Source organism: Arachis duranensis, chromosome 9 (genome assembly GCF_000817695.3).
Source record: "Arachis duranensis cultivar V14167 chromosome 9, aradu.V14167.gnm2.J7QH, whole genome shotgun sequence".
Classification (NCBI taxonomy): domain Eukaryota; kingdom Viridiplantae; phylum Streptophyta; class Magnoliopsida; order Fabales; family Fabaceae; genus Arachis; species Arachis duranensis.
The window spans coordinates 9511171-9535344 of NC_029780.3; the positions used below are offsets into that span (position 1 = coordinate 9511171).

General features: G+C 33.8%; 4 protein-coding genes across 7 annotated transcripts in view; 3 read left to right on the forward strand and 1 right to left on the reverse strand.

Annotated features, from left to right (window-relative positions):
* The window catches only part of LOC107464628 (mediator of RNA polymerase II transcription subunit 17), a 5239-nt gene extending 3305 nt beyond the window's left edge, over window positions 1-1934 (forward strand). For both annotated transcript variants that reach the window (XM_016083561.3, XM_016083562.3), the window contains exons 6-9: window positions 58-442; window positions 556-1014; window positions 1091-1390; window positions 1477-1934. In XM_016083561.3, coding sequence (XP_015939047.1) covers window positions 58-442; window positions 556-1014; window positions 1091-1390; window positions 1477-1812 — 1480 coding nt within the window. In that variant the 3' untranslated portion in view covers window positions 1813-1934. The remainder of the gene's footprint in view (window positions 1-57; window positions 443-555; window positions 1015-1090; window positions 1391-1476) is intronic.
* A 2328-nt stretch (window positions 1935-4262) lies between these two features.
* LOC107464627 (copper-transporting ATPase HMA4) lies at window positions 4263-11532 on the forward strand. 3 transcript variants are annotated; one of them, XM_016083559.3, is made up of 9 exons: window positions 4263-4475; window positions 5035-5258; window positions 5539-6284; window positions 6435-6906; window positions 7219-7386; window positions 7842-8096; window positions 8725-8847; window positions 9713-10198; window positions 10938-11532. In XM_016083559.3, the coding sequence occupies exons 2-9, from the start codon at window positions 5043-5045 to the stop codon at window positions 11328-11330; spliced, it is 2859 nt and encodes a 952-aa protein (XP_015939045.1). In that variant the 5' UTR covers window positions 4263-4475; window positions 5035-5042; the 3' UTR covers window positions 11331-11532. The 3 variants fall into 3 exon arrangements, with proteins under 3 accessions (XP_015939045.1, XP_020987765.1, XP_020987766.1); XM_021132106.2 differs by lacking the exon at window positions 4263-4475 and adding an exon at window positions 4528-4797; XM_021132107.2 differs by lacking the exon at window positions 4263-4475 and adding an exon at window positions 4528-4761.
* Window positions 11533-12120: 588 nt separating this feature from the next.
* LOC107464686 (probable glucan endo-1,3-beta-glucosidase A6) lies at window positions 12121-14666 on the forward strand. The gene is made up of 3 exons (XM_016083637.3): window positions 12121-12621; window positions 12714-14003; window positions 14255-14666. The coding sequence occupies exons 1-3, from the start codon at window positions 12561-12563 to the stop codon at window positions 14290-14292; spliced, it is 1389 nt and encodes a 462-aa protein (XP_015939123.1). The 5' UTR covers window positions 12121-12560; the 3' UTR covers window positions 14293-14666.
* A 6570-nt stretch (window positions 14667-21236) lies between these two features.
* The window catches only part of LOC107464547 (subtilisin-like protease SBT5.4), a 6899-nt gene continuing 3961 nt past the window's right edge, over window positions 21237-24174 (reverse strand). The window contains exons 7-12 of the mRNA XM_052253864.1: window positions 23317-23738; window positions 22925-23022; window positions 22556-22801; window positions 22365-22479; window positions 21966-22179; window positions 21237-21874 (exon numbers count right to left, since the gene is read on the reverse strand). Coding sequence (XP_052109824.1) covers window positions 21321-21874; window positions 21966-22179; window positions 22365-22479; window positions 22556-22801; window positions 22925-23022; window positions 23317-23738 — 1649 coding nt within the window. The 3' untranslated portion in view covers window positions 21237-21320. The remainder of the gene's footprint in view (window positions 21875-21965; window positions 22180-22364; window positions 22480-22555; window positions 22802-22924; window positions 23023-23316; window positions 23739-24174) is intronic.

Here is a 24174-nt window from a genome sequence, read left to right on the forward strand (position 1 = left end):
ATGATTGTTTCCTACCTTGCATGACTTGTTATTCCATATCCTGATATATGCACACAGGTTGCAGCAAAACTGGAAAGTAAAACGGCAACGCCAGGCAGCTATAGCTCCAGGAAGTGAAGGCTTTACCTTTGATCTCTTTGATACCTCGTATGACCAGGGTGCAATATATCGGTCATCTTCTACGTCCACTGTTCGTGTCAATCATAATCCAGCTGGAATGCTGGCAATAAATGTCTCTCCCAATTCATGCCACTCTCTCCAATTCGGTTTTGTTGGTGCACAATCAGAGGAAAGACTGGGGAAATCAGAAGAACACAAATCTGACTTTTCAGATGAGCATCATATGGAAGAAACTGACAAAAAGCCTTTGAATGATGAAGTGTGTGTTAAGAAGACACATTCACTTCTTCGTGAAGTACATAAAGCAATATTCAATGAGCAGGTGGATTTTTACTTTCACAAATTCTTGTTTTTGGATTTTTGTGTCTAGTTTGTCTAATTTACTACTTTGAACATCTCCCTGATGCTTTATTGTGTTGGTACTTTTGCATCAAGGTGTTTGATCTGGTCAACCGTGAAGCATTTAATGCATCTACAGGTGTCACCGTGACTGGAATACGCGAAAATTATTTACAGTTAAGCTTAGGTCAAGGAACATCTGTGTACTTGTCATTAGTACCCTCTGATCAAGATCGTTCTGCAGTTGAAAGTGAATCCAATAATGATGTTGAGAATGCAAATTTACCAGAATCATCTGATGAAATGGAATGTGATGCCAAACATAACACCTGGAAGAAGGAAGAGCAATTTCATCATTCTACCTGCTATGAGATTTACATTCAACAGATTTTTCATGATTATATATTTGGGAGAGGTAGTGAAAAACCAGTTTCTTCCGGAAGTCGTTTGTCCGGTGCACAGGCAAAGGATGGATCAGGTCTTCTTGGTCATTTTTTCATGTCTTTGGCTCATAGGATATTTTCAATCAAAGTTCTCAAGGAGCTGGAAAATGTGGTAGTGCTCTTTTGAATTTGACTTTTGGTGCTTATTAAATGGACATGATGTTTAGTTAAGTATTTGGTATTTACAGGCATGCAAGGTCCCATATCTCCAGTTAATTTCTAATCCCACATGGAATTCTCGGGCGTCATCTTGGACGCTAAACATGGAGGTTCCCCAGTCCATTATCAGAACATCAGATTTTAATGAAAAAAATGCTTCGAAGCGACAGTTTTGGACCAAGGTCTTGGTAAATGATGACTGCATCAATGTCAAAGCAGAAGGTTCTCCTAATGTATCGGGCCTTTTCAAGGGAAAGGCCGAGGAAACCCACACGATAAACAGATACGACTGCAACATAGCTGATCTCGCCGTGGTTATTTTGCAACAGGTAAAACTAATAGAAAAGGAATCATTGTCATTGCAAATTCACAATTTTCTTTCTTTCCTTCTTATTTATTACGAATGCGATTGCAGGTTGCAAGCCAAATCATTAATTGGCTCTACCATGAAGCTATGATGGTTGGGATAAAAGCGAACAGGGACTTCTTAAGCTTATGTTTTGAGCTGGAGCAGGGCGAAACACTTTGCCTGATTGCGAATGTGGACCCTGAAGACATTGAAGGGTGTATATCATGGTGGTTGGTGATGGCGGACAGTTTTGCAGAGGAACAAAAGCTTCATATGAACATGAACATGAATGATGGTGCATCTGAGTATAGGAAATTCCTAGGTCACTTGTCTCTTGAGTTGTTATACGCGACGCTAATGGACTTGGTTGGCTTGTGTTGCGGCGGCGGAGGTGGTCATTGAAGTTGTACGTAGACTGTGTATACGGTTTTCTTGGACTTTTCAAGTGAAACTCGGCAACCATCAGAATATGATTATGATTTATACCAAAGATTCATCATCTTAAATATCTTAGTAATTATCAATATGCACGTAAGTGTAATAGTCTTTTATTTTACAGTAGTTAGAATTAGAGTCGGTATATAGAAAAGAAATCTTGATTGAAGTACTTAGAATTAGAGTCAGTAGTTAGAGTTAGTAGAATAAATAGAAATATAAATAATTAAATATGGTAGTTGCTAAAAAAAAAATTCTTGATTGAAGTATATAGAAAAGAAATAATTAGGTCGAACTGGGTCTTTAATTATAGCTGAGCATTTTCTTGAAGGGAGCTAGGACTTGACATGTATTTGAAGCTTAAAATGCTCAATGTTCTTGAGTTGTCGAACAACAAATTGTTGTTACTTAACAAAAGAAAGTATGTGGTCGATGTTATAACTTATAACCCTTCCTCCAACTTAGTGGTTAGGATTGGCTTTCTCTAGTGTAACTGGAGAATTCTAACTTGGATGATGAATCTAACCATCATTTTAAATCACTTGAATTTTCAGACAAATAATCTCCAAGGTGAAATCCCAGATTCTATTTCACGTTAGAGAATCTTGCATGTCTTGAATTATTTGGTTTGACATGTTCTCAAGGCTCAAAAAGCTTCCTATACTTGGTTTAAGAGGAGCAATAAATTGTGTTTGATACGAAGCAAGGGATTAAAATTGAAACTGAAACAAAAATGATAGATTGAAATTGAATACCATTCTACTTTTTATTCAATTTCCTGTTGTAACAAAAAAAAAAAAAAAATTTAGGCGCTACCCCGATGCAACAAGAGAGATCTATTTAATCTCACTTGTCTACATTATAATTTTATCACGAATTCGAAAAAAGGGGATTCTCATCCTTCTAATCTCTTTTAGAAAATATTTATAACTTCTTATTGAGTTAAAATAAAGAAATTCTAAGTCTGCTATTGTAAAACTCAATCTAGTAATTAAATAAATAAAACTAAAATTTATGAAATTAAATTTAATATTCTAATGCTTAAAAATATAAACTAATAAAATAATACTTAAACTATTCATATTACGAAAATTTGGAGTACATATTAGTCTTATTGTAAAATTTTTATACATATAAAGTAGAAATTAGCATTGCTCAAAACATGTGGGACATTTTTTTTCAACTATACAAAATATCAGTCATTAATCACTAATTTATAATATATTAAAATATGAAATTTACATTAAAAAATATATAAAAAAATCTTAAAAATATATAAATACATAATAAATAAATTTGTGACTATTTTTTTATCTATAGAGTATTTTTTTAATCTATTTTACCTTTAACAATAAATGTGGAGGGTGAAAAATATTTTTAGCATAAGTAAATATAATGACTCTTCCAAATTAATTTGGGATGGTAGGGGAAGTGATAAAATTAATTTTTAGTTCAATAATAGTTCAAAATAATATTTCTAAATTTTTATTGTTCTTGAGTCTGGCTTTTCTTTTCCTTGAAAATTTCACTTTGTTATACATGCATGATAGTGTAATAGTTTTTCAAAAAATGTTATATGGTATGATATATTGGGAGTAGATCCTCTCCAATGAAAAAAAATTGGATAGTGTCTAGTGTAGGATCTCACTTTTCATTGTTCTCTCTCTTTCCTATTTAATTTTGGTCCCACTTATAGAATTAAAGGTGAAAGATCACACTTTATTCTCTCAAGTGTTAAAAAAATGGAAAGGATCCATTTCCATGATATACTCACACGGATATGGGACACGTCAACACATAAATTTTAAAATTTTATAAGATACGAGAACATGCATATATATAAAATATAAAATATTTTTTTCATAAATTGTAATGATATTTTTTATATTAAAATATAAATTAAACATGATGATATTTAGTTGTGTCCAAACGTATTCGAAAAAAAATTTTTAATTTTTTATTAAGACATATTAGATACGGCAAACACGTGGACAAATATCAATGAGTGTCGTATATGAAATATGTCCGATACACACATACAACAACTCAACGAATTGTCCGTACTCTATAAGTTATATGCAAATTAAAATTTAAACTTTTGAGTAAATATACGGCAAGTTCAGTGTTAAACAACGTAGGTAACAATAACATCTCCCCTCCTCATCTAAAAATCTTAGGTTCAAGCCTTACTCCTAATTTAAAAAAAATAAAAAATAAAAAACAACAACATAGGTAACATCTACAGATAGAATAATTAAAAGAATTAAAAAATCAAGTGTTGGTGGGAAGCGAAGAGGTCGTTACTCGTTAACAAATTCAAAAATTTAAAAGAAACAGTCTCTCCTCGAAGTACCACACCACTAACATACAAAAAGCGGCAAACCCAAACCACGTCACTATGACACTAAACCGGACAATCTTCCAAAATCTTTCTTTGTTTACCATCTCAACTCAACTTCCTTCAACTCTTTTTGTAACCCTAGAATCTCTCACACCTTTTTTCTTTTTTTCTTTTTATTCTTCTTTAGTCTTATTTCTTACGCGTTCTATTTTCATTCATCACACGTTCTTAACGTTGATTCCAAAGACTCTGCTGTTAGTGCTGTGCTTCTCCACTTACAGTTTTGCATGTACGTTTCTTCAATTGGTGCAATCTTAATTGTTAAAATTGCCAACATAGATTTCTGCTGTATGAATTTGCTTTTTTTTTTCCCTCTTTCTTCTAAACTGTGATTGGTATTAAAATTAAGATTGAATGGGTCTATTCAACCCCAATGCTAGCTCAAGGGTGAGGGTTGCCCTTGTAATACACCTTCGTGCCCAGAAATGATTATCTGAAGCGTGAACATTTGCACGTGGATGGTCCAAAAACATTGGATTAGATAGATTTTGATACTATATTAGAATTGAGATTGAGTGAGTCTAACTTAATTCCAAAAGCTAGCGCAAAGGGTGAGGGTTGTATCGCACTTATAAATCATCTAGAGACCATATTCTTGAGATATGTAATAATTGGAGTAACTGCTAATTTAAAAGAAAAAGAAATATATAGTGGGAAATTATATTTTGGTTCGAGTATTTTTTTTCTTTTGGGTTAATTCTCGGGGTTTAAGTTGTTACTATTCATTTTGCTATGGCTTTGTTTGCTTTTCACATATTTATTTGAATTTTGAACTCTTTTTTTTGCAGGATTAGAAATGGAAGCTAATAGCGATCTTAAGATTCCTCTGTTGCAGACTTCACCAGAAGATGCCGCAGTAAGGACGGTTATGTTTCAAATAGGTGACATCAAGTGTGCATCGTGTGTAAATTCTGTTGAATCTGCAATTAAGGACCTCCATGGAGTAAACAGCATCATGGTGTCGCCACTTGACGGCCGAGCTATAATAAAATATTCTCCAAAATTTATCACTGTAAGTCACCCTTCTGAAATTATGTCACTGTAATCAGCTTTATAATATTTTTCTGATACCAAGAATTCTCATGCAAGGAAAAAAAAAAAACACAAGTAACCTCTGTTTATGAAAGTTTTAGAAATAGGATCATTGTGCTGAGTTTTAAGCTTTCGTTAAGAAAAACTCTCTGAACTAGTGGATGTAATTATAAATAAATAACAGAAGTAAGGTGGGAAAAAAATTTAGTAGTACCTATTGTCTTGGAATAATAAACATTTGCGATCTAACTTCACTTTAGGCGAAAAACATAAAAGAAGCAATAGAAGACAGTGGCTTTGGAGTTGATGAGCTACAGGAGCAAGAAATATCGGTATGCCGAGTAAGGATTAAAGGGATGGCCTGCACAAGCTGCTCCGAGTCTGTTGAGAATGCACTTCGGATGATTGATGGAGTGAAAAAGGCAACTGTAGGTCTAGCTTTAGAGGAGGCCAAAGTGTACTTTGATCCTAACCTCGCCGATGCAAACAAGATAATTGAAGCTATAGAAGATGCTGGTTTCGGAGCAGAACTTATTAGCTCTGCTAATGATGTGAACAAAGTGCATTTAAAACTAGAAGGGGTTGATTCTCTTGAAGATGTAAATATTGTGATGTCTTCGCTTGAGTTCGCAGCAGGTGTGAATCATGTTGAATTCAATTTGACAGAACATATAGTAACAGTTAACTATGAACCGGATATTACGGGTCCAAGATCTCTCATTCACTTTATTCAGACAGCTAGCTCTGGCACCAAGATGTACCAGGCATCCTTGCACACTACTTCAGGAAAAAGAGAAAGGGATAAGGTGGATGAAATTCGTAGGTATAGGGACCAATTTTTGTTCAGCTGCTTATTTTCGGTTCCTGTGTTTGTATTTGCCATGGTGCTTCCCATGCTTCCTCCCTATGGAAACTGGTTGAACTATAAGATCCACCATATGCTAACCCTTGGGCTGTTTCTGAGATGGATTCTTAGTACACCGGTGCAGTTCATAGTTGGCAAAAGGTAATACTAATATATGATTAATTGTTTAATTCTATTTCTTGCTTTTGATGCTATTTATTAGCCATAATAGTTTTTTTTCAACTGTTTGGACTAAATGGAGATTTTTTTTTTCTTTTTTTACAATCATTTAACTACGGCAGCTCTTGTTAGGTTTTATGTAGGATCATATCATGCACTGAGGCGAAGATCTGCTAACATGGATGTGCTGGTTGCATTAGGAACTAATGCTGCTTATTTTTACTCCGTATACATTTTAATAAAAGCACTGACTTCAGATACTTTTCAAGGACAAGATTTCTTTGAGACCAGTTCCATGTTGATATCCTTTATTCTGTTAGGGAAATATTTGGAGAATTTGGCTAAAGGGAAAACCTCAGATGCTTTAGGAAAGCTGACACAACTTGTTCCTGATAAAGCTTATCTGGTGGACATGGATGCTGATGAAAATGTTATCTCAGAGACAGAAATTGACACTCAACTAATACAAAAGGGTGACATACTTAAGATTGTTCCTGGGGCCAAAATTCCTATTGATGGTGTTGTTATAAAAGGGCAAAGCTATGTAAATGAAAGTATGATTACCGGGGAGGCAAAACCTGTTGATAAAAGTCCTGGTGACAAGGTATTATTCATATGGTATGACTCTTTTTCAGTATGATGGCAAAATCTGCCCAATAAATTAGGGGGAAATGACAAAAACATACATGGAGGTTGAATGTTGAAATCGTTTGATGAAAGTTTCAAGAAAGATAGGCAACTAAACCTGAGTGTATGCACTCTGTGATGTGTTTACTGATAAGCTTATTTAATATTCATTGGATTCTGGCGGTTGATATCATTCTGTAGAGAAACAAGCATCTTTGATTATTTTAATCAAACTTCCAGTACTTTAAATTAGTGAAACATTTTTAATTTCTTGAAATTTGCTGAGCAGGTTATTGGTGGAACAATCAATGAGAATGGCTGCTTACTGATTAAGGCTACACATGTTGGATCAGATACTGCACTTTCTCAAATTGTTCAGCTTGTAGAAACCGCTCAACTAGCTAAGGCACCAGTTCAAAAACTCGCAGACCACATTTCAAGGGTTTTTGTTCCATTAGTGAGTGTCTTTCCTTAACTAAATCCTTCTAAGTTTTCATCATTATTAGAAAAGGTTTTATTCATATGTTGAGGCTTAATGTAATAAATATCCCTTCAGGTTTTGTTCAAAATTTCTCCTCCCATTTTACTTTATTTTATATTTTTTTTATTTAAAAAAAAATCTGAAAAGGGGTTCCCTTTCTTTACTTTCTGTTTATCAAGTCTATGAAATAATCATCGCTATGAAATGTAACCTTTGTTTCAAGGATTCTGTCAAATACTGAAGCATAAAGCATTTTGAGACATGCTATCATCCTGTGATTATGTTTCTTACGTTATCTTTTTGTTTAATTGCTAATTCCACTGGACTGCAAAAAAGGGCTGATAAATTCTTATGTAATTGCTTAATTGATGTTAGCATTTAAATGATATTTTATCCATGGGATGCTTCTTGTACTTATGTTGCATCCTTAGGTGGTTGTTGCAGCATTTTTAACTTGGATGGGATGGTTTGTTCCTGGGGAAGTTGGTTTATACCCTAGGCATTGGATACCAAAAGCAATGAATGCATTTGAACTTGCTCTGCAATTTGCTATTTCTGTACTAGTTGTTGCTTGCCCTTGTGCTTTGGGTCTAGCAACACCAACTGCAGTCATGGTTGCTTCAGGCATGGGTGCTTCTCAAGGTGTTCTCATCAAGGGTGGAGATGCATTGGAAAAGGCACACAAGGTAATGAAACTCTCTATTCGTGTTACTCGATACCTGTTTAGTTGTGCTTTAGCAGGTAAACTTTCCTTCCATTTGCAACAAGGGTTCAAAATAAAACCTTGATTCACTGTACATAATTGTAAAACAGATGTGATCTTTTGCGATTGCTGGTATCCTTTTCTAGGTGGTTGTTGCTTTGCGACAATTGTCCATCTGTTTTCCTTTGATTGAAATGATCATGATAAATACATTGGAATTGGGACATTTGATGACTAAGGAAAAACATTTGGTCATTGCTTATATCCTTTACTAGCTGGTTGTTGCTAATGCTAAAGCTATAATGTCTTCTTCTCTGGTAATTTATGTAAGGATTCCGCTTCTCTGCTGAGAAATTATAGCATTAAAAATCATCATGGAAGGCGTATTTTTACTTTTTTTTTTATTTTATTTTTGACCTGCTAATTTTGTAGGCACTATTCATATCAGATATCATTTCATTATATCTCTAGTATTGATGTTTGGCATAATCTAGTTTCTAGCATATCTTATCTCATGTTATTTGACACAAGTATGCTACATATTCCGATAGATATCCCTCATTCTTTCGCTGCCGATTCTGATAGGAGCTTGTTTTGTTTTCCTGATGCAGGTAAAAGTTGTTGTGTTTGATAAGACCGGGACACTAACCGTTGGAAAGCCGGCGGTAGTTAGTGCAGTACTGTTTTCTGATTTTACTATGGAAGAATTTTATGACATGACAATAGCAGTGGAGGTAATTATTTTCCTTTTTTTTTTTCTTATGTGCTGCATACTATACTAATTTGGAAATCTGAATAATTGATATAAATTTATTCTGTTGAACATTGTTGGATCCTGTAAGCTGAAAAGATGTTGAATACTAATTAATAAAGAAGAATTAACGTAAGGTCAAACTCACAAATTAATTTGCCTAGGATCTTCTGACACACAAGAAACTCTCATAATTTTCTCTCGATGGTAACATAACACACAAAAAGAGGAAGTGAAAACTTTTCCAGTCAACTAATATCTTCATTGTGCTTTACTTGAATTATTCAGCACACACGTGCCTTTATTTATAGGCAAACATGTAGAACAAAATACTACAATATAACATTGCTTAATGCCTAACACAACCTATGACAGTGCAACAAACTGAGCAGAGATTTACGATGACTATTGATTCTTCTAGTCAGTTACCTTGTCCGGTTGTTCCATTCTTATCAAGTTGGAGTTGTAATAAAATTTTATAACTTTCTTTGACTATTCTTATGTTCTTTTTATGCTTCTTGGAACCTAGCATTTAATTTAACTTGAATCCTTCAAGTTGCTCATAGTTTATTGATAAGCTTGTTTATTTACCAACAATCAGAATATATTTTCCATCGAAGAAAATTTGGTTTCAATACCATTTATGTTTCATTTAATTAGCTTGAAAATATTGTAAGTTTGTAACTGTCCATGATTTTCAGACTTTGCTGCTGCATTTTTAATTTTCACACATTTACTGTGACAAAAAAGGAGAGCAATTTTTGTTTATAGTGGAGTTTTTCTAAGTTAAAGAACTTCAATTTTATTTATCCATAATATCTCAACTAAATCTTTCTACAACTTTTCAGTCAAGTAGTGAGCACCCACTAGCAAAAGCTGTTGTTAAACATGCAAAGAAGCTGCGCAAGAAATTTGGTTCCAACGATGAGGAAGTGCCAGATGTGAAGGACTTTGAGGTGCAAGTGGGAGCTGGTGTGAGTGGAAAAGTTGGTGAAAGAACAGTTCTAGTTGGAAACAAGAGACTTATGCATGCTTGTAATGTTCCACTGAGTTCCGAGGTTGAGAGGTACATGTCTGAGAATGAAATTCTAGCGAGAACTTGTGTTCTGGTTTCGATCGACGGGAAGATTGCTGGAGCATACTCTGTAACTGATCCATTAAAGCCCGAAGCTAAGCGTGTCATATCTTTTCTCCACTCCATGGGCATTTCAAGCATCATAGCAACCGGTGATAACCTTGCTACTGCAACTGCTATTGCAAACGAAGTTGGTATTGATGAGGTCTTCGCCGAGACAGATCCACTAGGGAAAGCTGATAAGGTGAAAGAGTTACAGGTAAGCCTTGTTTTGTCATAACCTCTAATGCTTTAAAAAAAAAGCTTGCTAAAACAGTCTTTTAAAATGGATCCGAAAAACTTATGGTGTAAAAGGCAAATTTGAGTTACAAAATGATATATGGGGGTCTATATCAGAGATTGTAAAAAGAAAAAGTGTAAAGTGACCATTAGATCCTCGAAGATGTTGACGTTGGATTAATTTGTCCTTGAAAAAAAAAGTATCAATTAGGTCCTCCAAGATAGTAAACAGTAGACATGTATGTCCTTCTGTCAATAAATAATGCGAAACGAAACTGAATTGTCCATGTATTTTGTTATTTACAGTAGTACATGTCTCGTTACTATTACATGAGCAAGAAAACGATGTAGTTTTGGACGGTGAAACATTTATTATCTTTTGAATTTTCATATATCTTTTATCAACTGCTCTCTATCTTTCACAAATTCTATCAAAATAAGTGAAGTTTCGCTCCAAAAGTTGTTATTTACATGACTATCTTTCATAGATAGATATATCAGAGTAATTAACAGTACATATAAGTATCACTGTTAGATTTTAGTTAATAAATCGATAGAAGAATATCATTGTCCAGTGTTTGTTATTCTGGAAGACAAAATTAGTACTTTTTTTCTTTAGGGATTAATTTGTCCGAAGCCAAAATCTTCATGATGTAATTGTTACTTTACTCAGAAAATATGTGATGATTGTCTGAGTTTTCATACTGAAATCGATGCAGATGAAAGGGATGACTGTGGCAATGGTGGGTGATGGAATAAATGACTCGCCGGCCTTGGTTGCTGCTGATGTTGGTATGGCAATAGGTGCTGGAACTGATGTAGCCATAGAAGCAGCTGATATAGTGCTTGTGAAAAACAGCTTGGAAGATGTGATCACAGCCATAGATCTTTCCAGAAAGACCATGTCGCGTATCCGCCTCAATTATATCTGGGCTCTCGGCTATAACATTCTAGGCATGCCGGTTGCTGCCGGTGTCTTATATCCCTTTACCGGAATCAGATTGCCCCCATGGCTGGCCGGTGCTTGCATGGCTGCTTCTTCTATTAGCGTGGTTTCTTCATCTCTTCTACTGCAATTGTATAAAAAACCTTTAAATGTTCAATGCATCTGAATTGATGGCCTATTATGCACAATCCATTTTTTTTTTTCAAGAATCATGTGTAAGTTTTTTATTGGAATGTTATTTTTCTTATTATTTCTTTCAAACTGAAAGGTAGATGTTCGCTTGTTCCATGTAAGCAATGATCTTCCAATCTTGCCTTTCTTAATATTGAGTAGTTTATTAACAAGTACTATATGCAATTTCATTCTTATTTATGAAAAAAGTATAGGAAATTTAGAAAATTAACAGGAGTTCACAATACATATGAATATGAGGAAATGATTGGTATATGGTTGCATTTAGTGTTCTTTAAATTTATGAAAACTATAATTTATGAGCTATCCGTTTCACATTCTTTATTGTTTTCAATCATCTAAAATTAATGAATTGTCTAGGTTAATTGTCATTGTTATTGTTGTTTGGAGCCGTTGTTCGTTAAACCAGTTCTTCAATTCATTGTCTCTTACATTTTGACATTTATAATAGAGTCTGAAACAACATTTGCCTTAAAGTTTCTACTCTGTAAAGGGTTATATTCACGGTCACTTCTCTTTTCTACTGTTATTAATTAATTAAATAACATGGGATACTAAAAATTATTTCCTTTATGAAAAAAAAAAGCAAGAATCTCTCGTTACTTGACTTGAACATAGAAAGACATTACTGTACAATGGGTGCTCGTGGTCATGGTCACTCATGGAGCATGTGTATATGCTCACACCATGTGCATTGCTTATTTGGCTATTTGCTTAGAAGAAAGAGTCTATTTAAGGTGTTTATCTGAGTGCTTTAATTGTACTATGGAGTCAACGTCAATGCTTCATTCGTGCAGCATAGTGAGTCAACCACGTGCCTCTTCTTTCTGAGTCATCCATATCGACTCCTAACTCTAAGATAATTTGATTTCTAGTAACACACCTTGCCTTCATTTCATTCTTTTATAATTGGAACATGGAAGCCTGCTTATGCTGTTATGAACCAATTATCAATCTATCATCATCATCATTGACTCAATCACAATCAGTAATCAATAGTCAATACTCAATAGACCCTACACCACCTCCCAAAGGAATATTATATTCAAGAGAGCAACTAGCACAAGTCAGTAAACATTCTTCTCCTCTTCCCACAACTCCAGATTTCAATTTCGCCTTCTTCACACCTTCCATCTCAATGTTACACACACAAATACAAAAACAATAATCATACATAAATATACACATCATCAAGCTGAAACCGATGGCTACTATCATTACAGTTTCTCTATTAATAATCTCTCTTTCATTCTTCTCCATATCCAGTAAGCTACTCTAGTACTCTACTCCCCCTAAGTCCTATTAAATTATTAATCTGAATTATTTTTCTTTTGGATCATTTTAATTTCTTTCACAGGTGCAAAAATCTCAGGTCAACCTGGAATCAACTACGGTCAATTGGGCAACAATCTTCCACCTCCAAAAACCTCAATAAACCTAATCAAATCCCTAAAAGCCAAACGCGTCAAAATCTATGATACGAATCCATTGATCCTAAAATCCCTAGAAAACACGAACCTCCAAGTTTCAATCATGGTGCCAAACGAACTCGTCTCAAAAATCTCAACAAACCAAACACTCTCAGACCAATGGGTCCAATCCAACGTCGCACCTTTCTACCACAAAACCCTAATCCGATACCTCCTCGTCGGAAACGAACTCATCAGCTCCACGTCACCTGACACGTGGCACCACATCGTTCCCGCGATGCAGAGGATCAAAACCTCCCTAACAACGTTCCGTTTGCACAAGGTGAAGGTTGGAACGCCCTGTGCCCTGGACGTGCTGGAATCGTCGTTTCCACCTTCAAATGGCACATTCAGAAACGACATTGCGTTTCGCGTCATGAAGCCGATGCTGAAATTTTTGTCCAAAACCAAATCGTTTTTCTTCTTGGATGTGTACCCGTTTTTCGCGTGGTCCTCGGACCCTAAAAACATTGACCTTAATTACGCGCTATTTGAGTCCAAGACCATAACGGTAACGGACTCGGGTACGGGTTTGGTTTACCATAATTTGTTTGATCAGATGGTGGACGCGGTTTATTTTGCAATGAACCGGATCGGGTACCCGGATATTCGGATATTTATTGCTGAAACGGGTTGGCCCAACGGAGGAAACTTGGACCAAATTGGAGCGAATATTCACAATGCTGCCACGTATAACCGGAATTTTGTGAAGAAAGTGACGAAAAAGCCGACGGTTGGGACTCCGGCTCGACCGGGTTGGAGTCTTCCATCGTTTATATTTGCGTTGTATAACGAGAATTTAAAACCAGGATTAGGCACAGAACGTCATTTTGGGTTATTGTATCCGAATGGATCTGGAATTTACGAAATTGACCTTTCTGGAAAGACGCCGGAGTCAGAATTTCCAGCGCTGCCGCCAGCGGAGGATTACAAAGGGAAGGCGTGGTGTGTGGTGGCGGAGGGAGCGAACGTGAGCTTAGTAGCGGCGGCGCTATCATACGCTTGCTCCCAAGGGAACGGAACCTGTGATCCGATCCAACGTGGACAATTATGTTTTGAACCGAACAGTGTAGTTGGGCATGCTAACTATGCGTTTAGTTCTTATTGGGCACAGTTCAGGTCTATTGGTGGAACTTGTAATTTCAATGGTTTAGCTGAAGCTACCTCAAAGGATCCAAGTAAGCTTTTCATTTCATTCATTGTTTATTTTCTCCAAATTTTATCTCTTCTTGAAAGGAAATTAATTTGCTAAGATGCACATAGTATTTTATATTACGGATTTACGATGAAGCTTATATTATTTTTGCAAAAACGTGGTACTCTCCCTCCACTTCTAAAAGTTGAAGTGAGAAATTTGTTCATTAATTTGGCCATTTGGGTTGACTCTTACTTTGTGTGCATTTGTTTGTCTGTTTGGTCATGTTTGAAGGTTATGGATCTTGCAAGTTTCCAAGTGTGATTCTTTGAAGAAGTGACGAGTCAATTAATGCCAATCAAATGAAAAAAATGAGAAAAACTCAAAACAGCATCTGATAATTATCTCAAAAGACAACGAGGTCGTTGAAAAAAAAATACCTAATCCGAATCCTGAGTTTTACTTTTATGCGACTGATTAGCCCTTGTACCAAAAAAAAGTCAGCATTGTTTTTTTTTGTACAGGACTAATCACTCCCAAAAGAAAAATATCAATAATCGGATTGGGTGTTTTTTTTTTTTCTTGAGAGCCTAGTTGTCTTTTCGAGATAATTATTAGGGCCGAGAATGACCATGAGAAAAAGATAAATAAAATAAAATAAATTAGCAAATGATAGTATATGGAATCATGACCTATTTTCTGCTCCACTTATTGTAGCCTTATCTTTTGATATATGTATGTTTTTCTAAGCAAATCATATATTTTTCTAATAAAATTATTGTATCAATGGGAAAGTAGTATCAATCTTATATGAGAATGAGATGCATATCAAATTTACTCGAAACTCCATAAAATCCACACCATAATATCAATTACTTTCTGTTGTTACTATTCTCAAGCTAATTTCATGGAGGAAAAAAAAAATAAACGAATCACTTTCTAGGACATTTCAAAACTTCAATTTTTCTAGCATCATCACTTGAAATTTTAATTCGCAACCCTAACAACAATAAGAAATGGTTTCTTATAAAATATTCAAGGCAACAACAACCTTCATTTATTGGCACCTGAACCTTTTGTTAATTCAAGCTTCAATTTTTTGCCACTACTGAGACAGAGGAAGATGACGAAGGCGAAAAGAAGGAAGAGAAAAAATAAAGAAAATTTAGAGGAAATATGGATGCAAAAAAGAATATAATATATATGATCTATATAATCTTCTATGTTGAAATATTATTTTGGTTTCTCAAAAGTCCTTGTAGACTTGTAGTATTTTCGTTGGGAAAAAACCATTTGTATCATGAATTTTACGAAAAAATACCCATTAAAAAAGAAAACTAACGTTGTATCCATTAAAGATGGATTCGGTACGACAAAAATACTCAAATCTTAAATTTATGTTAACTTTTTAATAAAATTTTAGAATTATCTCATCCTTTATCTTCAATCCCTCATCTCTTCTTTCCCAAATCTCAAACACCTCCATTACCACTACCTTAACCACCTTCTATTCTCTACTACTCTACTAACCACCACTGCCGTTATTTTTCTATGCTGACGATGACAAAGACGACAACAAGGCAACCAGGCAATCCATCTGTTCCCACGCAATGCTAGATGGAGAAGTTCCGGAAGTGAGACTAAACCAAAACCAGCGCGCAAGGTCCTGTGGTGCGATTCAACTCTTCCTAGGTCCACTTCAACCTCATGGACTCCATGGAAAAATGTCCTATATTTACAACAGTACAAATTACAAATTTATTATATAATTAACGAAATTGAACTTTTTCACTCTCCCAAATCACCACCATCATGTGCAAGATTCCTGTGTTACTCACATGCGACCCCACCAAAGCGATCTTGCCAAAGTTTCAATTTTTAGCATCCAAAGGTGCTTCTCCTTCTAACATTATATTGAAAGTGATGGAGGAAGGGTGGTGATGGTAATGGCAGTAATAGAGTGTTGATAGGATTTGAGATTAGAGAAGTGATGATGAGAAGTAAAATTAAAAGTTAGAGTGAAGTTGTTGTTTATAGCTGTGACAGTAGAGAAGGAGGAAGATGAGGCTGGCGGTTGGTGACAGTGGCGGTGATGATGGTGTTGGTGAAGGAGGTGGTAAAATTGATGAAAAGAATAAAGAGAGGGTTGAAATTTGCTGAAAGGGATATTGAGATTAGGGTTAAGAAAATGGTAATTTGGGATTTTCAGGTATTGAGATTAGAGTTTTTAGGCAATGGAGGTGTTTGAGATTTGAGAAAGAAGAGAGGAGGGGTTGAAGATAATGGTGGGGATAACTCTGGAATTTTATTAAAAAGTCAACATAAATTTAGGATTTTAGTACTTTTGTCGTACAGAATCCATCTTTGATGATACAACATTAGTTTTCTTTTTTAATGGGTACTTTTGTCAGCATTCGTAAAGTTTAGGGTACAAATGGTTATTTTTCCATTTTCGTTAAATAACATTAGCGTGTGTTTAGACGGGATAATTAAAGGTAGAAAAGTAATTTTAGAGAGTATTTATATTGACAAAATAGTTTGTTTGGATATTTATTAGAAAGAAATTTTTAAAGGATTCCAGCAAAAAAGTTTAAATATTAAAGCTGAATTATTTTAATTTCTCTAAAAGGGAAGGAATTTTAATTTATTTTTTTAACCTCAATTTAAAATGCATTTATATACATTAATAAATATTTATAATTGATTATGTCATAGCCTCCATCGAACACATTTATCTGCAATTTAAGAGTGTGCATAAGTTGGATCACGTAGATTTTTTTTTTAATCCAAATCAGATTATTCTCAAGATGAATTTGGGCCTATATATAAGGTCCAAACTCTTTTGAGTGAAGGATCCGACTTATTTGCCGGAATAGTGAATCGTCCAACGTCCTCGTCTGGACGATAGTAGAAAATACTTGCAAGGAATTCTGATATTTAAGTTAGCAAATGTTTAAAGTATGTTTAAGTAAATTGGAATTGAAAAATATCTAGATTTAATGATATATTTATAGAGGTACGTGATGATTTGGCCATCACTCCTAAGTCTCTCAACTTTCAGTAGTGGCAGTTTTTTTGTCATCATTTGAGAAGTTATCCGACATTGAGGTAGTGGTTCAGCTGTGAATAGTATTTGAAGTAGTGTTCAATAAGGTCTTCCTTGTGATGCAAGTCGGATAGGATATGAGTTATGATGTCCATGCCCTGAGCGGATCGAGCAGATTGACTCATATGACTAATTGGACTAATCTGGTTGGATTTATTAGGCTTCTATGGATCCTTTGCGAAATTGGATTAGTTTATTTGGGTTATGGTATGAATAGGTGCGATGATTTACTTCACTGCGAGATCTCTAGTTCATGTCCAGATGGCCCAGCTGTGCCAAGGAAAGGAATAGAAAACTGACTCCTTCATGCATGCTCCACTTGACTCGAGGGAATATAGCTCAGTTGGTAGAACTCCACTCTTGTAATTGGGTCATTATGATTACAGGTTGGATGTCTAATTGTCCAAACGGTAATGATAGTTTCTTGTACCTGAATTAGGCTGTTTCTATTTCGTTCGCCGCTACTATAGAAATCGTTTTTTTTTTCTTTAACTACTAAGATGTTTTAGTTGATCAGATTGTCTCTTATCTATCCGTAGATTCAGCAGCAATTCAAAAGGTTAATCTATTCGAAAATTTTTGGATCTACATTTATTTTCAACTCCCCAAAATATTTCTTTGCTTATTACGCCATTTTTCATCCCTAGATGCCTAGGTATCCACCATAAACCTTTTCTAACCGATCATAATATTTATGGTTTCTTTTTTAAAAACACAATTCTTACCTTGATTATTCTGGATTGAACTCGATGGACATGACATATAATTAGTATAAATAATTTTGTGAATTTTATATAACTATGTAAAAAACATACCCATGCTATTACATAGATGAATTGTGAATTTCTATGCGTGAACTGGTGCATAATCATGTCTATTATTCTACTGTAACTGCTATTGCAAATGGAGTTGGTATGATGACACTAGGGAAAGTTGAATAATCCAAAAACACTCATAGTGTACATGACAAATTTGAAGGTGAGTATCAGATATTGTTAAAAAGGAAAAACATTTGATGAATATAAAAATATGTACTATATGAAATCGGATGCAGAGGAAAGGGATGGCTGTGGCAATTATGTACTATATGAACATTTATAGTTAAAAAAGAGGGGAAAAAACAACAAAGAATTGAATATAAAAAATATATATATATCAACTAAGTCAAATTATTGGAAAGAGATCTTCAGAGTTCAGACTAGTTAGGAGAGATTTCCTAATGTGCCATATAGAATGATAATAATAAAAAAAAAAGTAAAAAAAATAGTACTAAACTCAACCATTATTCTCCAGTACTTGTGCCACAGAATCCACATAGTTGTTCCACAATTCTTGTACCACCTTTGCTACAAAATCTGCGAGTTCCTCAATTAGTTCTGGCAAATTCTGCAAACCTTCTTCAATTGAAGTCTTCAATTTCTCTGCAACTTCCCCAATTGCTGACCCAGTAGCACTCATTGAACCTTTGATGCTTTCTTTAATAGCATCAAAGAGTGAAGACAAAAGCAAGCTTATTCCTTCAATTATAAGCTGAAATATAACATCCAAACACGCCCTTAACGCCTCGGCTAATAGTTGAAATCCTCCGTGAATGGCCTCACTGGGTACTTTGATGGCTTGAATCAACAACACAATTGCGGAAGCAATGAAGGAGAAGATTAAGTGAGTTAACAAACTGCATAATGTTAATAGAGAAAATATAATTAGCCTTAGAAGAAGAACCAACATTTGAATTATTAAGAAGACTTGGCAAACAAGCAAAAAGGCAAAACTTTATGGCAGCATGAAATTAGAATGTTATATCGAATTTGAATGTTTAAAAGTCAAATTTCTATGAATATTTTATTATGATAAGTATACTATTAGACTGGGTTTGGTTCTGAAAATATGATAAGATAAAATACTGAAAATAAAATACAAAAAACAAAAGTACAAAAAAAATATTTTTATATTTTATTTGGTAATAAAATAAATGATCAAAATCTAATTTATTTTATTTTTTATTTAAAAAATTAAAAAAATTATCATACTAAAAAATATAATTATAAAAATTAATAAAAAAATAAAAAAATAAATTATGATTTATGTTAACATTTCTTTATCTTTGTCTCATTACTTGGTATCTATAAACAAATATAATCTTAGAAACAATTGTTTTGAGTTACCAGTTACTATACGCCACCTTAGAAAAACTTGTAAGGATTGTTTATTTTTTCATATATGCTTTGATTTGAAGCAACGTTACTCCATATGTCGTGCGGTGTTAACATTTAGTTGCTTCTCAATAATGCTTTTAAACACTCATAATCATAACTGAATTAAAGACCTTTTAATGATTAAAAAAATGGTAGCGTGTACTTTTTCATTTTCAATCTTAATTAATTAAGTTTTATTATTAAAATATCATAAAATAGATCATTTTAAGCATATTAACCTTTTTATTAGTATTGAGTGAAAAATTAATAATAAGCTTTGATATATTAGAAGGATAATTAAATGAATGATGATATATGGACCACTCTTAAAATTGTTTATTATTTATAAATAGTGAAGCGGCACAATGTTAAACTTAAATTAGAAAATCTCTTTTAATTGAGTAAAATTGGTTCCTTTTTTGGCATTATTAATCATAATGACAATATATATGTGTTGTGTAAAAAGGACATCAAATTTGAATATCATTTATTTTTTGTTTGTAAATTTACGTTGGTGTGTTTGGTTGACATATACTACTAGAGCATGAGCCATCCCAAAAATCGTTAAAGAATTTTTCAAAAATTGGACTGGAGTGCCAAGTAAAAGTCTAAACAAAAGAAATGGCTGATAGGATTTTGTACGGTTATTTGAAATATTTGGTTAGACCAGAATAGCATAGTATTTCAGAACATAGAGACAAGTGTTGAAGGAGTAAAGATTAGGTCCTTCTTGAGTTATAAAAAATGGTGTGGAATTGATCCGTTTGATTGTTGACGGTAATATTGGAGATAACAATAGATTATATCTTTTTTATTTATATTTATGACTTATTTTTTTGTCGTGCTTTATTTTTTTTACTCCCCTTTATTGTGCTGAGCTACCTTTATCCAAAAAAAGATAGATGGGTGCTTTTTATTTTGTCATTGGAATTGCAGTTTGCGATGGTACCATAAAGGATCATGATGATAAATTTTTGTTTCAGTGCTAATATGGGTACTTATTTTATTACTCAAGCTGCTGAACTATAGGAATATTTTTTGGGGGATGCTTCCATAAAGACGCAGAAAACGTCTTTTTCTAAAGATATTTTTTAATAATTAAAATTTAACACATATAATAATTTAAATTATGTTATTTTTATCAAAATTAGGTCAGAAAAATTAATTTGATAAATGAATAGTGAATCAAATTTTGAATATGTCTAAATTAATATATTTTTTTGGATTGAATTTTGTTATCAACTTTAGTATTTTGAACTTAAGTATTGAGGTAGATTTAAATGTTGTTGTAAATTTTGTCTAAAAAATAATACTGTTAATTTCTGTTTTATTAAATTCTTGTTGCTGCGATTCATTTTAGATGTCACAAATTTATTGCTTAAAAAATTCATCATGGATTCAGAAAAACAAATGTTTGTGCAAATTGCCTGATGACACATGGTCATAATCTGTAATTAGAATGCCACTCTCTTTTTAGTTTACCTTCTGCTATTTTTTCTTATTTGATAAGAGACGTCATTGATATATACTTCTTTTTCTAGAATTGTGTTTGTATAATTTTTTTGGGTTTTTAGTCCCATTTTTTATAAAAAAAAAAATTGTTGAACTTAAATTTTTGTCTTTTATTTAATGTATTTTAAATTTAACTATAAAATTCAATTTTTAAAATTTTGAACATTTCGTGAATGGCATTAAAGTATAAATTAATTCAATGCTTTGTCTTAAACGGCATTTACATTTGTATATTTAATAAGAAATTTACATAATTAATAGATTTTAACTAAATAAAGAATTAAATATAAAGCACTAATGAAACAAAATACCAAAATTATATTTATGTTTTCTTATATAATCTATGTGCATTGACATTCAATAGAAGTGCACACAGTAATTTATTGGGTGTCAGTCAAAATATATATTTATTATTTTTATTAGAACCGAACATAAAGCAAAAAATATTATTGAATGAGTGCACAACCCCTTATAGCAGGAGAATGAAATAATCTAGATTTATTAGTTAACCTTCAATAGCTAATGCAAACATGAATTAAACAAAGGTTCACTTAAGTGGATGCTTAATTACAATGGGACTCCTAACGTGATTCTTGCCATCGGTCCATTCCAAACTCCCAAATGTATACTCAGGAATTTTCTCTCTTACAGGCCTTAAAGTGAATGTAACTGTGAACGTTTTCTTTTCACCTTTCCTCTTGAACCTTAGAATCTTGGGATCAACTGAAATATCAACTTGAGGAGGTGCTTTGACTCTCACTTTGTATGTGCTTGGGGACCCAACATTGGTAACCGTGCGAGTCACATGCCGAGAAGAACTTGCATTTGCAAAGTTAGAAACTGTGATAGATGGGTAGTTGAAATCTGCTGGGTCAAACTCCTTTGGACAAATGTATTTTTTGCCAATAAATTGTCTTATTTGCAAACTGGTGTAACCATGACCACACAAGAAGTTTACGTAATCAATGAAACTTAGGTCGTATATTAGTCCTGGATAAGCTGCACGATTTGGAACAATGTGGCCTGCACCGTAAGCAAATGGTGTTGCCCTTTTTGTTGCTGAGTCTAGCATTGGCCTTCCAGTGTTATCGGTTATTTTTGCTGTGTATAAAAGATATCAAATGTATCTTAATAATTAAAATGGTAAACGGTTCAAATGTATGATCATTAGTTAAAAAGAGTGGTTTGTTACCGGTGGTCATGATTGCCGACTTAATAGCGGCCGGACTCCAATGAGGATGAAGTGATTTGAGAAGCCCAACAACACCGGCAACGTGAGGACATGACATTGAAGTGCCTGACATGGTAACGAAAGGAGTTCTACGTTTATCAAATTCTTCTTCTGATGGAGGTACACCTTCACTGTAGGCGGCAATGATATCCACTCCCGGAGCAGTAACGTCCGGCTGAGACAAAACAGAACAGAAAGTATTAGATTAAGGTAGAAATTCAGGTGCAGTTAACTACTTCATGTAAAATTAATAATTAAGAATAGTTAAATAATTTGACAGATTTGAGTAAATTGTCATTTAACAGTTGTCTCCCTTATTAACTTCACATAAAGTTATAACTAATTTTTTTTATAATAGACCTTAAGGATTGAAGGCTCTATGGGACTTGGCCCTCTTGATGAAAATGTAGCCACAAATGGAGCTGGTTTTACGCCCAATTGTGTTCCCACTCTAGAAATGGAAGCCACCGGGTACCTGAATAGTATATACATGATTAACTCTTGCCTTGACAAGTTGGTTAGAGTAAAGAGCGTGTAAAAAAGTTAATTACTTGGTTCGGTTAATGTAAGAAAAGACATATTGGCCATCATTAAAATGAACATGTGAGGAAGGAAGCAGATGAGGATCAGCTTCAACGTCGTTTACTGTCTTATTCTGATTAGCCAAAATCATTCCAGTAGCTCCTACACGAGCAGCTTCAATCCCTTTCGCAAGTCTGCTATTCCCACCGCGAACACAAAACACTATTTTTCCCTTCGCCTTCTTAGGATCAAGAGTTCCCTCTTGGCATTGACTCCTAAACATTTCACAAAAACGTCAACACTGTCACCACTCTTTGGCTTCTATTTCTAATACAAAAATATAAAATAAATGAATATTTTTGACCAATTTTTTGACTAATCTTGAGTGGTATTCTTACGCATATAGTTCGGATGCACTAGCAAGTTTAGCATCGGCGGCACTGATCAATGGAGAAAACTTAGTATATGGCAAAACAGACTCGGAAAGGCTTGCTCCCTAAATAGAAAATGGAAAAATATAGGTAAATAATGAAAATATTAAATAATGTAAACAATAGATATATCGGATGTTCATTTTCCTAGTGTACGGATGGTTATTTTAATATTAAAATTTAGAGGGTTAATTTAGAGGTGTGGTGTGTTTTAATTTGATTGGTAGTTGTTCGTATTGTTCAATAAAATCATTGTCCCCTAGCATCCCCCATAAAAGATTGACGAGTTACAACAATTTAGTAAAATTATAAAGACGAACAAAATAATTAACTTTTTTTTTTTAAAGAAAAAGAAATACCTTGCGGATTCTCTTGTTACCAAGAATGATATGATTAGTAAAGGCTCTATCAAGAGTGCTTGCAGCAACAGTGAAGATCCAGGGCTCAAAGTTGCTGACAGTAGAAGGAGAAGGTCCATTGTTTCCAGCAGAAGCGATAACAGGTATAGCATGCTGCGCAGCTGCATGAAAAGAGCCTATGGAAATGGCACTATCATTGAACTCAGAGGGAATATCAGAGCCCACAGAGAGTGAAATTACATCAACGCCATCACTTATGGCAGCTTCAAAAGCAGCCAAAATGTCCGCATCATAACAACCTCCACTACCTTCCGTTGGTGGCCAACAAACCTTATATGATGCAACACGTGCTTTCGGAGATCCACCACTTGCTGTTCCATTTCCATTTCCGAATACGTTCGCCCCATGAACAAAGTTACCTCCTGTAGTACCAGAAATTTTTTTTACCAAGTTGAATAATAAAGTTTGGTGAGCCAGCCAGTGAGTGAGAGTGATCTCAATAATAATAACATTACTTGCTACTCTGATAATGGATAATGAAAAGAAGGTAATCACATAGACACAAGTTTAGAATGTCTTCTTTTTAAAATATTTTTTAATAATTAAAATTTAATACATATAAAGAAAGGTCTATGGTGACTTGATTTTGGTGGCTAAAAGTGACATAAGTTTAACTAACAAATAAAATATTAATATATGATAAGAAAATTAAATCTAAAATCAAAATGATTTTCTCTCTTATTTTTATGAAAATAATTTTTAATAATTATTTTCATAATTATAAAAAATAATTTCAAAAAATAACAACAAAATAATTTTATAATTATATTTATAATTATTATTTTATTATTATTTTTA

Coding starts and splice junctions, on each gene's coding strand:
- LOC107464627 (XM_016083559.3), top strand. CDS start 5,043: ATGGAAGCTAATAGCGATCTTAAGATTCCTCTGTTGCAGACTTCACCA. Junction 7,387..7,841: donor CAAGGGTTTTTGTTCCATTA/GTGAGTGTCTTT, acceptor TTGCATCCTTAG/GTGGTTGTTGCAGCATTTTT. Junction 10,199..10,937: donor ATAAGGTGAAAGAGTTACAG/GTAAGCCTTGTT, acceptor AAATCGATGCAG/ATGAAAGGGATGACTGTGGC.
- LOC107464686 (XM_016083637.3), top strand. CDS start 12,561: ATGGCTACTATCATTACAGTTTCTCTATTAATAATCTCTCTTTCATTC. Junction 12,622..12,713: donor TTCATTCTTCTCCATATCCA/GTAAGCTACTCT, acceptor TTTCTTTCACAG/GTGCAAAAATCTCAGGTCAA. Junction 14,004..14,254: donor AGCTACCTCAAAGGATCCAA/GTAAGCTTTTCA, acceptor TCATGTTTGAAG/GTTATGGATCTTGCAAGTTT.